Source organism: Rhinatrema bivittatum, chromosome 6, assembly GCF_901001135.1.
Source record: "Rhinatrema bivittatum chromosome 6, aRhiBiv1.1, whole genome shotgun sequence".
In the NCBI taxonomy this organism is placed as follows: Eukaryota; Metazoa; Chordata; class Amphibia; order Gymnophiona; family Rhinatrematidae; genus Rhinatrema; species Rhinatrema bivittatum.
The window spans coordinates 295373257-295391188 of NC_042620.1; the positions used below are offsets into that span (position 1 = coordinate 295373257).

Below are 17932 nucleotides of genomic sequence, written 5' to 3' on the forward strand. Positions count from 1 at the left end.
CGCATATGCACAAATGCCCAGGGGACGAGGTCGATGGTGGAGGCCATCGAGCCCAGGACCTGGAGGTTGTCCCATGCCGTCGGGAGAGGGAGCAAGAGAAGGTTTCGCACCTCGTCGATAAATTTGAGAGCCCGAGCGCAAGGTAGGGACACCTTGCCGATCCGAGTATCGAAGGGGGCCCCCAGAAATTCCAACACCTGGGAAAGCTGAAGATTGCTTTTGGGAAAATTGACTATCCACCTGAGGGGAGGCGAGGAGAGCTAGAACTCGATCCACCGCCTGCCAGCAGCGACTCTCCGACTTGGTCCACACGAGCCAGTCGTCCAGATAGGGGTGGACCAGGACGACTCCTCGGCGGAGGGCAGCCGCCACCACCACCATGACTTTGGTGAAGGTGTGCAGCGTGGTGGCCAGACCGAAGGGCAACGCCCGAAACTGAAATTCCCGGTTGAGAATGTGGAAGCGAAGATACTTCTGGTGAGCGTGGTGAATCGGAATGTGGAAGTAGGCCTCTGTCAGATCGAGAGAGGCGAAGAACTCTCTGGGATAAAAAGGCCGCAATGACCACTCTCAAGGTCTCCATGCAAAACTGTGGGATCTTGAGGGGCCTGTTGACCCTCTTGAGGTCCAAGATTGGCCGAAAAGCACCGTCCTTCTTGGCTACCACAAAATAAATGGAATACTGGCCAGCGCAGAGTTCCTCCTCCAGAACTGGTACAATGGCGCCCAGACTCAGAAGCCTGGTGAGGGTTTGGTCCACCGCCTTCCGCTTCAGACGGCCGCAAGGAGAGACTACGAAGAGGTCCGGTAGGTCTCGAGCAAATTCTAAAGCGTAACCATCTCAGAAAATCTCGAGAACCCACTGGTCCGATGTGATTTTGACCCACTCCTCGAAAAACAGGGAGAGACGACCACCCAGAAGGGGGACAGAGGAAAGGGTCAACCAAACTTCATTGTGGGGCTAGCTGCGGGGTGGCGCACTGAGAAGCTCCCTCGCGGAAGGGCCAGCGCCCACAAAAAGGCTGGGACCAAGATTTGAGACCGGGAATAATAATCCCTGGAGGAGCCACCGCGCCTGCGAGGCATATATCTCCGTTGACCCCGGAAGCGAGGACGGGAAGGCGCAAACGACCAAGATTGTTTCGGACGGTCCTCCGGTAGCTTATGAACCTTGTTTTCCCCCAAGGAGTTAATAAGCTGCTCAAAGTCCTCTCCAAAGAGCAACTTACCCTTGAAAGGCAACGTGCCCAACTGCGCCTTGGAGGACGGGTCCGTGGACCAATTGCACAGCCAGAGAAGCCTTCTAGCGGAAACCTCCGAGACCATCACTTTTGCCTGGGCGCGGAGGAGGTCGTACAATGCATCTGCCCCATACGCAATGATGCCTTCCAACCGTTCAGCCTGCTCCGCGCCTCTGCAGACAGGAGGTCTTGGGTGCTGAGCAATTGTTGAACCCACCTAAGACTTGCCCGCTGCACGAGACTGCTGCAGATAGTCGCCCGAACCTCAAATATGCGCTTTAGATGGGCTTCGAGCTTACGATCCTGTACATCCTTCAGAGCCATCGCCCCCACTACTGGGATAGTGGTGTGTTTGGTGACCACAGAGACAGAAGAATCTACTGTGGGAATCCTCAGCATGTCCAAGCAGTCCTCCGGGAGGGGGTAGAGCTTGTCCATAGCCCTCCCAACACGGAGCCCTGCTTCAGGAGCTTCCCATTCCCGGAGGAGCAGCAACTTATGCATAGGGTGGAAGGGAAAGGCATACGCAGGAGCCCTGAGTCCCACTAGGACCGGGTCCAGATGCTTGGGCAGCGAAGCTGTTAAGAGTATCGCAGGGGGCCCCTTAATCCCTAACTCCTGGAGGACAAAGGGAATGAGGGGTTCCAATTCCTCCTGGGGGGTCATCCCCCTCCGATGGGGGGGGGGGCACCCCTGCCAAATCCACGGTGGGACCAGAGGCGGAGGATCAGGGATGGGAGGTACCCCCAGGACCACCCGCACCGGCCCCTGCGGCTCCAGAGTCAGAGGAGCAGACGGCGGGGCTGGTTGTGGGAGTTTTGCCAGCAAGGGACCTGGGGAAGGGTCCTCCTCCTCCTGCAAGCTGGCCAAGTAAGATTTGTGCAGGAGAAGCACAAACTCCGAAGAAAAACACGGCCTAGCCTTGCTGAAGGGGGGGGGGGGGGGGGGGGGGGGGAGGGGATCGGGGACCTCATCCTGGGGCAGCACGGGGCTCAAATTGGGTGGAAACTCCGAAAAATTCGGGTCCTCAGCACCTGGCAGCCCCGAATCGGGAGCTGCTGAAAAACACCCAAGATGGTAGCCATTCCCTCGGATTGCCGACCCGGGAACGGCCGAGCCATGCGGTGAGGAACGCAACCCCAGGCTGAATTTACAAACACTGCAGAGGAGGGACCCTTCCTCACCCGGCAGACATGCTGAGCAGAGCCCCTCGCACGATAGGCACGTCGAGAGCTCACCACAAGCAGTGCAGGCATCTGAACGCGACATCCTCACTGAAGAGGAGCCGCGATCTGTAATTAAAAACAGCTGAAGAAAAAAAATTAGCTGCCGGAAGGAGCAGAGGAATGAACCCTGCATGCTCCTTTGCACTAAAGATTGGCTGCCAGCTTGTGGATTTAATTTACTTAGGTCTTTTTTTCCCTTTTACAATTTATTTATTTATTTATTTATTTTAAACTGAGGGGGAAGGGAAATCCTTCCCAGTGCAGGGAAGACAAAGAGGAGCGCTGAGCCCCCAAGGCAGCCAGAGAAGGGGGGGGGGTGTGAGGGACTGGACCACCAGTTTCACCCCCCCCCCCCCACACCGAGGAAGCAAAATAGGACTTAGGCTATGTCAGACACAAGGGGCCAAGCCCCACCCTAAGCCCCGCAAGAGCCAGGAGTGTCTCCTGTGAAAGAAGAGACAGGCAGTCGGTCACAAGCAAAATCAATTTTTTTTTTTTTTTTTTTTTTTTTTTTTTTTAAATACTAGAAAAAAAAAATTATTTCTAGAATAAAAAAAAATAAAAAACTAACAACTTGCTTGATCCTTAGAGAGAAAGAAAGCAACAGGAAAAATCAAGGGCTGACTAGCCGAGATCAGGGAACCACAGGGTGAATTGATCCATCTGCAGGAGACAGACAATACTGAAGGGCTGCAGGGTAAGCTCTGTCCTGATATAGGATACCCTTTCAGTTTTGGTCTGTCTCCATCTGCTGGACAGGAGGTTCAACCCACGGTCTGGACTGATCTGGGTACATATAGGGAACCAGAGGGATGACCCTTCTGCAGGAGCCTGTCACCTCGGGGAGCAATTTTCCTTAAAATATCCAGTCAGTACTGCAGGGTTAGCACCTCTACCATCTGCTGGAGGTAGAGAAATACTGAGGGACTGCAGGTGGCACTCTCATATATGTGAGCAACAAACGAAAGGATGCCACAAGAGCGTCTTTTTCAAATTTTAATCAAGGAGACGTAAAGAATCAGGGCAATTTTACTTGATTCTTTACGTCTCCTTGATTAAAATTTGAAAAAGACGCTCTTGTGGCATCCTTTCGTTTGTTGCTCACCTACGGTTTCACTGGATCGCCTACTCTCATATATGTGGCAGTGCCCAAAGTTTTGTTCTCTACCTCCATCTGCTGGTAGGGATGAATAAAACTCGCTTGTCTGGACTGATCTGGGCATGTTCAGGAAAGAGGGGATAAGTTGGGTAGAATGAGAGAAGAGTCAAAGGGGAAGAGGGAGTAGGGGATGGGATAAGGAGTGGATGACAGAGGATCAGCAGGGATAAGAAGGGAGGGAGGGTGAGAGGATCAGTTGAGGGGTATATGAAAAGGGTTAGATGGGCTGGGGAGGTGAGAGGAAAGGCGCATAGATTGATAGGGGGACCACTGGGAAGAGGTGATCCTCTGAAGGAGATGAAAGTCAAGAGGGGAAATTGGTTGAAGAGCAGGGAAGGTGAAAAAGTGATTGTTGGAGGGGGACTGCACCCCTAATTTGTTTTCATCATTCTCTGGAGGTCATGTAAATTTTCAAGTGCTAGAATGGAGTCACTGACAAAGTTTGAGAAACCCTGCTCTAGACCCCAACAACCTGAGCCAGAAGCACCAGGGAGTCCTATGGCCTGCTCAGTCAGGGAGCAGAGATCAAACACCCCATCCTACAGGGAATAAAAGATAGCCCAGAAGCTTCTACAACCAGGCCCACTGTCCTTAGACAAAAAGGCCCTGAAAGACCAGCAAGGGCCTCAGCCCACCCTGGAAGCCAAAATATTGCAGCACCAGTCTGCACTATCTGCTGGCTACAGAATACTGGCTTTTGTCTGCACTGCACTACTTAACACCAGTGGTGATGTCATTGGAAAAGTGTTCTGTCTCCATCTGCTGAGATGGTGCCATAAACATACATCTGCCCTGGAGCAAGACTAAGGAAGCATTTTATAGTCAGAAGTTATCTTTCCTCCTCTTTTCCTTTTAATTTTAAACCACCATTTGTCATACAAATACATTTTCCTAAATCTGAAAGGAAGAAAAGTGAAAAATAACGATAAAGAGTTTAGTACTCTTTACTAGGTCTCGGCTTTTACTAACCAGCTGCAGCCATTTTCTCTGCAGGAATACAGAGTCTTACCTGGGTGTTGGCAGTGCACTGACCAACACAGAACCAGGACACAGCTTTGACCACTGCACCTTCTGGTACCACAGAGGATGGAATTAGGCACTTGAGCAGCCGACTATTCACAGTGTCAACTGTAAAATAAGTTATAAATTAGAAAAGTCTAAGATTTAACTAATCGTAGGTTTAATACAGAATACAAAGTAACATCCAGCGGAAAGGACATTGCAATGTCAAATGTTTATAGCTCAAGAATAGCAGTGAAAAACAGCTGGGCTCTAATTGGACTCTGTAGGATCTTAAATGTATTTAAAGTGTTCTCAGTCTCACTTACAGCTTAGAGTTTGTTTGATCTTACATAAACCCAGAAATTATATTCATTTCTGGCAGCTAACAATCACCTCATTCTTGAATGTAGCAGCACATTTCTAATTCTTCATGTTAACTGCCAACTAGTAAAGAAAGGTGAAATGTAAACTTTCCTGTTAATTTTCTTTCCTTTAGTCTTGCCAAACCAGTCCTAACAAGTGGGTTATGTCCTCGAGGAAGGGGGGGGGGGGGGATGAAAAATCCTGAAGGGAGCACACTAGCTTCCCAATCAGGAAAGAGAGTGGCTGCACTGGCAAGTCTTGCCACCATGGTGCCACTGCAAGCTCAGGAAGAAGCTGCCAGAGCATAGTGATCATGGGGTTAAAGGGGCAATTAGAAAAGATAAGGCCATCGTGGAAAGATTAAATTAATTTTTTGCTTCAGTGTTTACTGAAGAGGATGTTGGGGAGATACCAGTATCAGACAAGGTTTTCATGGGTGATGATTCAGATGGACTGAACCAAATCACGGTGAACCTAGAAGATATGGTAGGCCTGATTGACAATCTGAAGAGAGGTAAATCACCTGGACCGGATGGTATACACTCCAGGGTTCTGGAGGAAATCAAAAATGAAGTTTCAAACTTATTAGTAAAAATTTGCAACCTATCATTAAAATCATCCATTGTACCTGAAGCCTGGAGGGTAGCTAATTAAACCCCGATATTTAAAAAGGGCTCCAGGGGTGATCCGGGAAGCTACAAACCAGTTAGCCTGATTTCAGTGCCAGGAAAAATAGTGGAAAGTGTTCTAAATATCAAAATCACAGAACATATAGAAAGGTATGGTTTAATAGAACAAAGTCAGCTTGGCTTTACCCAAGGCAGGTCTTGGCCTCACAAATCTGCTTCACTTTTTTTGAAGGAGTTAATAAACATGTAGATAAAGGTGAACCGGTAGATGTATTACATTTGGATTTTCAGAAGGCATTTGGATTTTCAGAAGGCGTTTGACAAAGTTCCTCATGGGAGGCTTCTAGGAAAAGTAAAAAGTCATGGGATAGGTGGCAATGTCCTTTCATGGATTACAAACTGGCTAAAAGAAAACAGAGTAGGATTAAATGGACAATTTTCTCAGTGGAAAAGGGTAAACAGTGGAGTGCCTCAGGGATCTGTATTGGGACCCGTACTTTTCAATATATTTATAAATGATCTGAAAGAAATAAGAAGAATGAGGTAATCAAATTTGCAGATGATACAAAATTGTTCAGAATAGTTAAATCACAAGCAGATTGTGATAAATTGAAGGAAGACCTTCTGAGACTGGAAAATTGGGCATTCAAATGGCAGATGAAATTTAATGTGGATAAGTGCAAGGTGATGCATACAGGGAAAAATAACCCATGCTATAGTTACACAACCTTAGGTTCCATATTAGGAGCTACCACCCAAGAAAAATCTAGATGTCATATTGGATAACACATTGAAATTGTCGGTTCAGTGTGCTGCGGCAGTCAAAAAAGCAAACAGAATGTTGGGAATTATTAGAAAGGGAATGGTGAATAAAACAGAAAATGTTATAATGCCTCTGTATCGCTCCATGGTGAGACCGCACCTTGAATACTGTGTACGATTCTGGTCGCCGCTTCTCAAAAAAGATATAATTACGATGGAGAAGGTACAGAGAAGGGCTACCAAAATGATAAGGGGAATGGAACAGCTCCCCTATGAGGAAAGACTAAAGAAGTTAAGACTTTTCAGCTTGGAGAAGAGAAGGCCGAGGGGGGATATGATAGAGGTGTTTAAAATCATGAGAGGTCTAGAACGGGTAGATGTGAATCGGTTTTTTAAGCTTTCGGATAATAGGAAGACTAGGGGGCACTCCATGAAGTTAGCATGTGGCACATTTAAAACTAATCGGAGAAAGTTCTTTTTTACTCAATGCACAATTAAACTCTGGAATTTGTTGCCAGAAGATATGATTAATGCAGTTAGTATAGCTGTGTTTAAAAAAGGATTGGATAAGTTCTTGGAGAAGTCCATTACCTGCCATTAATTAAGTTGACTTAGAGAATAACCACCGCTATTACTAGCAACTGTAACATGGAATAGACTTAGATTTTGCGGTACTTGCAAGGTTCTTATGGCCTGGATTGGCCACTGTTGGAAACAGGATGCTGGGCTTGATGGACCCTTGGTCTGACCCAGTATGGCATGTTCTTATGTTCTTATCTTTGTAACCTATCATTAAAATCATCCATTGTACCTGAAGACTGGAGGGTGGGCTAATGTAACCAATATTTAAAAAAGGCTCCAGGAGCGATCCGGTTAACTATAGACCAGTGAGCCTGACTTCAGTGCCGGAAAAAAAATAGTGGAAACTATTCAAGATCAAAATCATAGCGCATATAGAAAGACATGGTTTAATGGAACACAGTCAACATGGATTTACCCAAGGGAAGTCTTGCCTAACAAATCTGCTTCATTTTTTTGAAGGGGTTAATAAACATGTGGATAAAGGTGAACTGGTAGATGTAGTGTATTTGGATTTTCAGAAGGCATTGACCCTCATGAGAGGCTTCTAAGAAAACTAAAAAGTATTGGGATAGAAGGCGATGTCCTTTTGTGGATTACAAACTGGTTAAAAGACAGGAACCAGAGAGTAGGATTAAATGGAGAAATTACTTATCTGATAATTTCGTTTTCCTTAGTGTAGACAGATGGACTCAGGACAGATGGGTATAGTGTACTCCTGATAGCAGTTGGAGACAGATCCGATTTCAATCTGACATCGGCCCTAGTAAATATTCCCCTGCAGAAAGTGCAGCTCTTCAGTATTCTCCCTCGAAAAGCATTGTGGATATATGCATGACTGAATAATTTGAATAACTTGATTAACTTAGTTAGTTTGAACTGGTTGAATTGGCTATAGCTGGAGACCGCCATTGCCCTCAACCGAGAAACGTAGACACCGGTAGGATGGGTGTCCTAGCTGAAGGGAAGCATGGCTTACCTGTGAATCACTCTCTCCTGGGGATGTCCCCCGAGAATTCCATGAGTAACGGCAGCCATGGGTGGGATGCTGAGTCCATCTGTCTACACTAAGGAAAACGAAATTATCAGGTAAGTAATTTCTCCATTTCCTAACGTGTAGCAGATGGACTCAGGACCAATGGGATGTATAAAAGCTACTCCCGAACCGGGTGGGAGGCTGCCTGTGACCCATTTAGTACTGCGTCATCCCGAGCCTGAACATCCAGGCGGTAAAACCTGGAGAAGGTATGGATGGAGGACCATGTCGCCGCCCTGCAGATCTTGGCGGGTGACAGCATCTTGGTTTCCGCCCAGGGCACTGCCTGGACTCTAGTAGAATGGGCCTTGACTTGTAAAGACGGTGGCTTGCCTGCTTCTACGTAAGCAGCCTTGATTACTTCTTTGATCCAGTGGGCTATGGTTGCTCGCGAGGCCGCTTCCCCTTGTTGCTTCCCGCTGTGAAGGACAAATAGATGGTCCGTCTTTCGTACGGATTCTGACTTTTCCAGGTATTGGACTAGGAGCCTGCCGACATTGAGATGGCGTAGACTTCGAGCCTCTTCCGCATTCTTATGTTCATCTGGCGATGGTAGCCAGATGGTCTGGTTGAGATGGAAGTGAGACACCACTTTGGGGAGGAATGACGGAACTGTGCATAACTGTCTCGGCAGGACAGTGCTTGTAGCTCGAATATACGACGGGCCGAACAGACTGCCAGCAGGAAGGTTGTCTTCAGTGTTAATAGTCGGAGAGACAGGCCGCGGAGAGGTCTGAAGGAGGTTCCTGCTAGGAAATCTAGGACCAGGTTGAGGTTCCAAAGAGGCACCGGCCACTTCAAGGGTGGTCGGATCTGCTTGACTCCTTTCAGAAAGAGGGAAACATCCGGGTGAGAGGCTATGCTGCCGCTCTCACTCTTGGTTCCGTAGCATGACAATGTGGCCACTGCACCTTGATGGAGTTGAGAGACAATCCTTTCTGTAAGCCGTTCTGCAGGAATTCCAAAATCGCAGGAATTTTGACTGAGCGTGGTAGGATATCGCGGTCCTCACACCAGGCTTCGAATACTCTCCAAATCCTTATGTATGTTAGGGATGTGGAGAACTTGCGTGCTTGGAGTAGGGTGTCAATTACAGCCCCCAAGTATCCTCTCTTTCTCAGGCGAGTCCTCTCAATGGCCAGGCCGTAAGAGAGAATCGAGCTGGATCTCATTGGAGGATCGGCCCTTGTTGGAGCAGATCCCTGAGTGGCGGTAGCGGGAGGGGGCTCCCTGTCAGCAGCCTTCGCATGTCTGAGTACCACAGTCTTCTTGGCCAGTCCGGGGTTACTACAAGTACTGGTCCCCTGTGGTGTTCTATCTTGTGGATGATTGCGCCCAATAGGGGCCACAGCGAGAAGGTGTATAACAGAGTCTCTTGTGGCCAGGTCTGTACCAGGGTATCGATTCCCTGGGTTCCCGCCTGCGGCTGAAGAAACTGGGTATTTGGGTGTTGGACCGGTTTGCCAGAAAGTCCATGGTTGGTGTTCCAACGGTTTACTATCAATTGGAATGCTGTGGTCGACAGCCTCCATTCTCCTGGATCAAGACTTTCCCTGCTGAATAGTCCACAGCGATGTTGTCTTTCCCAGCGATGTGGACAGCCGAGATCTCTTGAAGATTCACTTCCACCCATGACATTAGGAGGTCTATTTCCAGCGACACCTGTTGACTTCTGGTTCCTCCCTGACAGTTGATGTAGGCCACTGTTGTGGCGTTGTCAGACATCACTCTGACCGCTTTATCTCGGAGTCTATGACCGAACCTTAGGCAGGCTAGTCTGTCTACCCTGGCTTCTAGGCGATTGATGTCCATCCCGACTGTTCTTCGTTCCATTGCCCTTGGGCGGTTAGCTCCTGGCAATGTGCTCCCCATCCTCGTAGGCTGGCATCCGTAGTGAGTAGGATCCAGGTCGGTGAGGGTAGTCTCGTTCCCTGGCTCAGATGGGCTTCTTGTAGCCACCATCGTAGTTGGGCCCGAACTCTGTCCGGGAGCTGAAGCCGTACGGTGTAGTTCTGGGACAGTGGATTCCATCGTGATAGTAGTGAGCGTTGTAGGGGTCTCATGTGAGCTCGTGCCCATGGCACTACTTCCAGTATGGATGGCATGAGGCAGAGGACTTGTGGGTAATCCCATGCTGTGGGGCGTAGTTTGCTCAACAGGGTTCGTAACTGGTTCATCAGTTTTGATCTTGTTGGTGTCAGGATGACCTTGTCTTGCTTGGTGTCGAACCGGACTCCCAAGTATTCTAGAGATTGGGAGGGCTGCAGGCAGCTCTTGTTTGTGTTGACCACCCACCCGAGGCTTTCCAGTAGAGTTTTGACTGTTGGTTGCCTGGTGGCTTTCCTCTGGGAATTTCACTCTGATCAGCCAATCGTCTAGATAAGGGTGCACGCGGATTCCTTCCTTCCTCACTGTTGCTTCCACGACCACTATGATCTTGGTGAACGTCTGGGGTGCAGTGGCTAACCCGAAAGGTAGTGACGGTCCAGGATCGAGAAGTGCAGAAATTGCTGATGCTCTTCATGGATCGGAATGTGTAGGTTGGCTTCCGACAGATCCAGGGATGTAAGGAACTCTCCCGGTTGTATTGCTCTTCTTACCGAGCATGGGGTTTCCATGCGGAAGCGAGGAATCTTCAGGTGACGGTTGACCGTGTTAAGGTCCAGGATGGGTCTGAACGTTCCTTCTTTCTTGGGGACAATAAAATAGATGGAATAATGTCCAGTATTTATTTGTTGTGGTGGCACCGGTGTTATAGCCTCTAAGGCTAGCAATCTTGTCAGTGTAGCTTCCATTGCCATCTTCTTGAAAGGGTCGTGGCAGGGAGATTCCACAAATTTGTCCAGAGGGAGGTGGTGGAAATCCAGGTAATATCCCTCTTGAATGATGGATAAGACCCACTTGTCCAAAGTTATCTCGACCCATCTTTGGTAGAATAGGGCAAGTCTGCTCCCTATGGCTTCTTCCTTTGGACGGGTCGGCTGATTTTCATTGTGGGGTGCCGCTGGGGCCTGAGCTGGCTCCCCTTTTGTTGTGCTTGTTCCGAAAGGACTGGCTCCAGCCTGTGGGGCAGGCTGCTTGATATGTGCTTCTATATGGGTTGAAGCGCTATGATCCTCTGTCCCTGGAGGTTCGGGGGAAGGATCGCTGGTTTCTCTTATTCCTGTCCTCAGTTAGTCGCAACAGTGGGGACTCGCCCCATTTGTTGGCTAGTTTCTCTAGTTCGCTTCCGAACAGGAGTGTTCCCTTGAAAGGCATCCTTGTGAGTCTCGTTTTGGAGGATGCGTCGGCCGACCAGTTTTGGAGCCAGATTTGTCTTCTGGCTGCCACGGCGGACGACACTCCTCTAGCTGCTGTGCGTACCAGATCAGAAGTGGTGTCCACGAGCATACAGCTGGTTCCAGGGCCTCCCCAGGAGTGTTGTTCTTTGACTGTGCTAAGCAGGCGCGTGTCACCACAGCACAGCAGGCCACGACCTGTAAAGACATAGTGGAGACGTCAAAAGACTATTTGAGGATAGATTCCAGATGTCTGTCTTGAGCATCCTTGAGTGCTGGCTCCTCCCTCCACCGGGATAGTATTGTACTTCGAGACCGCACAGACCATGCATCCACTTTCGGGCATTCCAGGAGATATTTGGCGGCTGGGTCCAGAGGGTACATAGCTGCCAGAGCCCGGCTCCCTTTGAATGTAGTTTCAGGGGAATCCCATTCCAGGTCAATTAGTTGCTGGACGGCTTGTAATAGTGGGAAATGGCGGGAGGTCTGAAGGAGTCCCTTTAATAGTGGGTTCGTCTTAGGTTCCCCTGAGGCACTTGTGCCCAGGATAGCAAGCTCTTTTAAGCTGTGTGTGACCAGGTCTGGAAGCTCGTCCTTGGTGAAGAAGCGTCTCATGTTTCGGTGGAGCTCTGCCCCGGAGGGAGTTCCCCTTCCTCCAGGGGTTCTGAATCCTCATCTGAGTTGTCCGTGTCCCCGAAGATGGGGCTTCTGGGCGATGGGATCACTTCCCTGGGCATAGAGGGTCCCGGTATGCTGAGGTCCTCTGGTGGAGCCTGTGGCCGCATTAGAGGAGGCCCTGGTTGCATGTGGACGAAGTTATGCAGACCTTTGAAGAATTCCACCCATGAGATAGATGCTGGGTCTAGACTAAGGGGAGCTGTGTCCCTGGGGAGCCCCATTTGAGGGGGGGGTCCCGCTGTGCGACGCTAGTTCCAGCGTACTGCTCGAGAGGCTGGAGCCCGGTACCGGCTGGGGAGGGCCATGAGTTGGATCCCCTAGGGCCTCTTCGCACTGTATACACAGGGCTGTGGCCTCCTCATGCTGTGCAGCTCTAATGTGGCATGCTGGGCAAAGGCCCTGAGCTTTGAGTTTATTTTCTGGTGGTGCCATGGCTTGTGCACGTAAAATACAGTTGTGCGCTCCGGTGTGTGCGCTCAGGGAGATGTGCTCGCTGTTGTGTGCACAGGTCGAAGTTATGCGCCTGGCACAGTAAGCGCATGGCTATGCGCGAAGTTGTGTGCACAAGGTATCTGTGCGCAGGGCTCGCCTCTGTGCACACGGATCGGAACGGCGACCACGCGAACAATATGGCGATCACCTCGGAAGGTCTCCACATGGGAGGACCTTGCATCTGACCGGAGTCTAGCCCTGCTAGGGCAGATCAACCCGGTGGCACTGGTCCCAGCTGGTGACCTGTGCGGCTCCTCAAGCTTCGGAGACCGGAGACTTAAAATAGATTTCTACCTTACCTTGTCTCGGCGCTTCCCGGTCTCGTTCCGGGCGGGGGGGAGAGAGAGGGAAAATACGTTCACCGCCATGCTCAAGGTTGCACCCGCTGCCTCTCAGCCTCACACGATGTCGGGGGCTAAGTCCCCGCCAAGGGTCGGCCGCCGGTCCAAGGCTTACCTCTGAGGGATCGCGGAAATCACCTCGGGAATTCTCAACTTGGGGAGGGACCCAATGGGTGTCACCGCAAGAGAGCGGGGCTCGTCTGTAGAGGTAAGATTTCTTCTTATTTTGGTTTTCTTTGGTAAAATTACTCTAACGCTGTGCGAGCGTACATAGAGTCCCTAACTGCTATGGAGACGGAAAATACTGAACAGCTGCACTTCCTACAGGGGAATATATACTAGGACTGACGTCAGATTGAAATCTGATCAGTCTCCAACTGCTATCAGGAGTACACTATATGCATTGGTCCTGAGTCCATCTGCTACACGCCAGGAAATGCTCAATTTTCTCAGTGGAAAAGGGTAAACAGATCTGTACTTGGACCGGTGCTTTTCAATATAAATATATATAAATGATCTGGAAAGGAATACGATGAGTGAGGTTATCAAATTTGCAGATGATACAAAATTATTCAGAGTAGTTAAATCACAAGCGGATTGTGATACATTACAGGAGGACCCTGCAAGACTGGAAGATTAGGCATCCAAATGGCAGATGAAATTTAATGTGGACAAGTGCAAGGTGTTGCATACAGGGCAAAATAACCCTTGCTCTAGTTACACGATTTTAGGTTCCATATTAGAAGCTACCACCCAGGAAAAAGATCTAGGCATCATAGTGGATAATACTTTAAAATCAATGGCTCAGTGTGCTGCAGCAGTCAAAAAAGCAAACAGAATGTTAGGAATTATTAGGAAGGGAATGATTAATAAAACAGAAAATGTCATTAATACCTCTATAATCGCTCCATGGTGAGACTGCACCTTGAGTACTGTGTACAATTCTGGTCGCCGCATCTCAAAAAAGATATAGTTGCGATGGAGAAGGTACAGAGAAGGGCAACCAAAATGATAAAGGGGATGGAACAGCTCCCCTATGAGGAAAGGACGAAGAGGTTAGGGCTGCTCAGCTTGTAGAAGAGACAGCTGAGGGGGGATATGATAGAGGTCTTTAAGATCATGAGAGGTCTTGAACGAGTAGATGTGAATCAGTTATTTACACTTTCGAATAATAGAAGGACTAGGGGGCATACCATGAAGTTAGCAAGTAGCACATTTAAGACTAATCGGAGAAAATTCTTTCACAATGCACAATAAAGCTCTGGAATTTGTTGCCAGAGGATGTGGTTAGTGCAGTTAGTGTAGCTGGGTTCAAAAAAGGTTTGGATAAGTTCTTGGAGGAGAAGTCCATTAACAGCTATTAATCAAGTTTACTTAGGGAATAGCCACTGCTATTAATTGCATCAGTGGCATGGGATCTTCTTAGTGTTTGGGTAATTGCCAGGTTCTTGTGGCCTGGTTTGGTCTGTTGGAAACAGGATGCTGGGCTTGATGGACCCTTGGTCTGACCCAGCATGGCAATTTCTTATGTTCTTATGTACTTCGTACGTGTGGTTACAAACATGCTAAAAAGGAGCAAATTGGGAAACGCCTGCCCCTCTAGTTGTTGCCATTGAAGGGCAGTGGGAGAGAAGAGAGAAAGAATAGGAATAAGAACAAAGGTAGGTTGGCGGCAAGCTAAAAGAAGGGGGAAGAAAGAAGAGAGAAGTAAAAAGGGAATGAGCAGAGAAATGGCAGTAGAGAGTAAGTTACAACTACACCGAGTACGTAGTTTTTAGTTTTCTTTCCCACCATTAAATACACCTTAGATTGTTAACTTTATATATGAACTGCAATAGAGACTTTTCAACCTAATGAAAACAAAACTCAAATAGTTTTTATATTAAAAGAACCCTGTTACTGCTCATTGTTGGCATGTCTATAGGAAAATTGGTTCTTACCTGCCAATTTTCGTTCCTGTAGTACCAAGGGTAAGTCCAGACAGCTGGGTTATGCCTCCCTTCCAGCAGTTGGAGTCAGAACAAACTGAAAAGGCACCTCTGATAACCTAGTGTGCCATCTGCGATCCCTCAGGATAATCAATATCCAAGCAGAAAGAAAACACAATTTAACCACTGAACAATTTAACAGCCAATGACTAGACCAAAAACTAATAAATGGTCCCAACTTTCGGAACTATGTAGCTGTAAGGAGTGTAGATTCTTCCATTCCTTACACCCTAACCAATATCTTCGCATCTGCAAATCTTATGTGTAGGAAGCAAAGGAAAGAACAAAATCAACGGACTTACCAGACTATCTGGGCGGGCGTCTGGACTGATCTGTGGTATTACAGGAACGAAAATTAGCAGGCATGAACCAATTTTCCTTTCCCTGTACGTACCCGGATCAGTCCAGACAGCTGGGATGTACCCAAGCCGCCTTAACTGGGGTGGGACCCGGTATGTCCCGCTTGGAGTACTCCGCTACCAAAACAATCCGTTATCTGGAGCCCAGACGTCCAAGTGATAGTGCCTAGCAAAAGTGTGTAGAGATTTCCAATTCGCCGCTCGGCAAATATCTTGAGGAGAAACATTTTGACTCTCCGCCCAAGACGCCGCCTGAGATCTGATAGAATGAGCCTTAAGACCATCAGGTACAAGACGGCCCTTACATATGTATGCAGAAGCAATGGCTTCTTTCAACCATCGGGCGATAGTAGTCTTGGACGCATTCTGCCCTTAGGGCTACTCCATAGAACAAAGAGATGGTCTGACAACTGAAAAGTATTAGTCACTTCCAAGTATCGGAGAAGGACCCGAACGTCCAACTTTTGCAACTCCTGAGCCTGAGAGAAATCACAATCCAAATCTGAAAAAGGCCGATAACAACTGACTGATTCAAATGAAAAGCCGACACCACCTTCGGAAGGAAGGACGGCACCATCCGAAGCGAAACTCCCGAGGACGAAAACCGCAAGAACTGCTCCCAGCACGACAACACCTGAAGCTCTGATATCCGTCTCGCCGAACAAATAGCCACGAGAAATAACGCTTTAAGTGTCAAATCCTTTAACATGGCCCACTTAAGGGGCTCAAAGGGCAAGTCTCATAGTGCCTGCAGAACCAAGTTCAAACTCCACGAAGGGCAGACCTGTCGTACTGGAGGATTCAAATGTTTGGCTCTTTTCAGAAAACGTGCCACATCTGGATGTCCCGGCAAGGGAAGTACCGTCCACCTGGGCACGCAAGCAGCCCAAGGCCGCTACCTGAACATGAAGAGAACTGTATGCCAAACCTTTCTTCAGGCCTTCCTGTAAGAACTCGAGAATATGAACTACTGTGGCCCTTCACGGGGAAACCTGAAAACCGCTACACCAGGAATCAAAAACCTTCCAAACCAGTGCGTAAGTGAGTGACATGGAAGTCTTACGTGCGCGAAGCAGAGTAGAAATCACCAACTCAGGGTACCCTTTTTTCCTCAGCTGGCGCCTCTCATAAGCCAAGCCGCTAAACAAAAGCGATCCGACTGATCGAAAAATACTGGACCTTGGGTTCGGAAGGTGTCCGAGACGCAAGGGACCCTCGACCGCCAAGTTGATTAGGTCCTGTATACCGATGTGCAGATAAGCCTATGTCAGATCCAAAGAGGCCAAATATTCTCCTTTGTGTACAGCCACAATGACGGATCTCAAGGTTTCCATGCGAAAACGGGGAACCCGAAGGGCTCTGTTGACCCTTTTCAAGTCCAGGATGGGACGGAATGAGCCCTCCTTTTTTGGAACTACAAAGTAAATGGAATATCTGCCTGTCCAGCACTCCCCTGGTGGGACTAGAATGATCGCTCACAGGGCCTTCAAGTGAGCCAGGGTCTGGAGTACCACTTGCCTTTTCACTCGAGATCCGCAAGGAGACACCAGGAAAAGGTCCCGCAGAGGGAGAGCAAAATCTAAAGCATAACCGCGATTTACAATGTCTAAGACCCATTGATCCAACGTGATATTGAGCCATTCCTCTCGAAAAAGAGAGAGTCGGCCCCCTATCACTGGAACCGAGGAATGGGCCGGCGCACCTTCATTGTGCCGCCTTGGAGAACTCCTGGGAAGTACCATCTCGGGGAGGCCACCTACCTTGAAAGGAGCGTGCCCAAGCCTGCGATCTCGACGGAGCTTGCCGAGAAGGAAAAGGCAGGGCCCTAGCTGAACGAAAATGCCGCTGGCCCCGAAAACGACCCCTATAGGAATTTATTTATTTAAAAACTTTTCTATACCGTCATTAAGTTAGGTACCATCATAACGGTTTACAATAAGGCACAAATAATATTGGAAAATCTATTAAACAGGTGCCAAGAATGTACGGTAACATAGTTCGTTTATAATTACTCATAATTGGAAGTGTTGTATCATGTTATATCATGTCCATTCTTTACTTTAACAGATTTTAAAATTCAATTGAAAGGACAAATAGACCTGGGCTTGTCCTCCGGCAATTTGTAAACCTTGTTCTCTCCCAAATCCTTGATAAACTGCTCCAGATCGTCTCCAAATAGAAGCTTCCCTTTAAAAGGGAAGGATCCCAACTGAGACTTGGAAGAACAATCCGCAGACCAATGGTGCAACCAAAGTAACCTCCTTGCTGCCACCGCGGAGAACATTGCGCGGGAGAAGTCCTCAGCAGATCATACAGAGCATCCGCTGTATAAGAGACGGCTGCTTCTAGGCAGTCTTCCTGTTCTGCCTCAGCCGGGGGTAGCTCCTGTGCAGTAAGCAGTTGCTGAATCCATCGAAGGGTGGCTCTCTGCATGAAACTACTCCAGACCGCCGCCCTCACTCCGAGAGCCGACACTTCAAAAATTCTTAAGTATTTCAAGCTTTCTGTCTTGCAAATCTTTCAGGACGGTGCCACCCGTCACTGGAATGGTAGTGTGCTTGGCAATGGCCGCTTCAGCGAAATCTACTTTTGGAATCTTAAGAAGGTCCAAATATTCATCTGGAAGTGGGTAGAGCTTCTCCATGGCTCTGCTAACGCGAAGAGTGGCTTCCAGAACATCCCACTCTCGAGTCATGAGCTGCAAGAGGCTTGGGTGGAATAGAAAGGATCGAGGAAGAGCGTGAAGACCGGACAACAACGGATCCCCCCCGAGTGTCGATCCATCACTGTAAATCCAGC

At 48.5% G+C, this 17932-nt stretch overlaps 1 protein-coding gene across 1 annotated transcript in view; it reads right to left on the bottom strand.

The window, feature by feature from the left end:
• The window catches only part of CENPI (centromere protein I), a 252860-nt gene that overhangs the window by 214544 nt on the left and 20384 nt on the right, over positions 1–17932 (bottom strand). Inside the window, 1 exon segment of the mRNA XM_029607381.1 lies at positions 4636–4754. Within this exon segment, the coding sequence (XP_029463241.1) occupies positions 4636–4754 (119 nt within the window).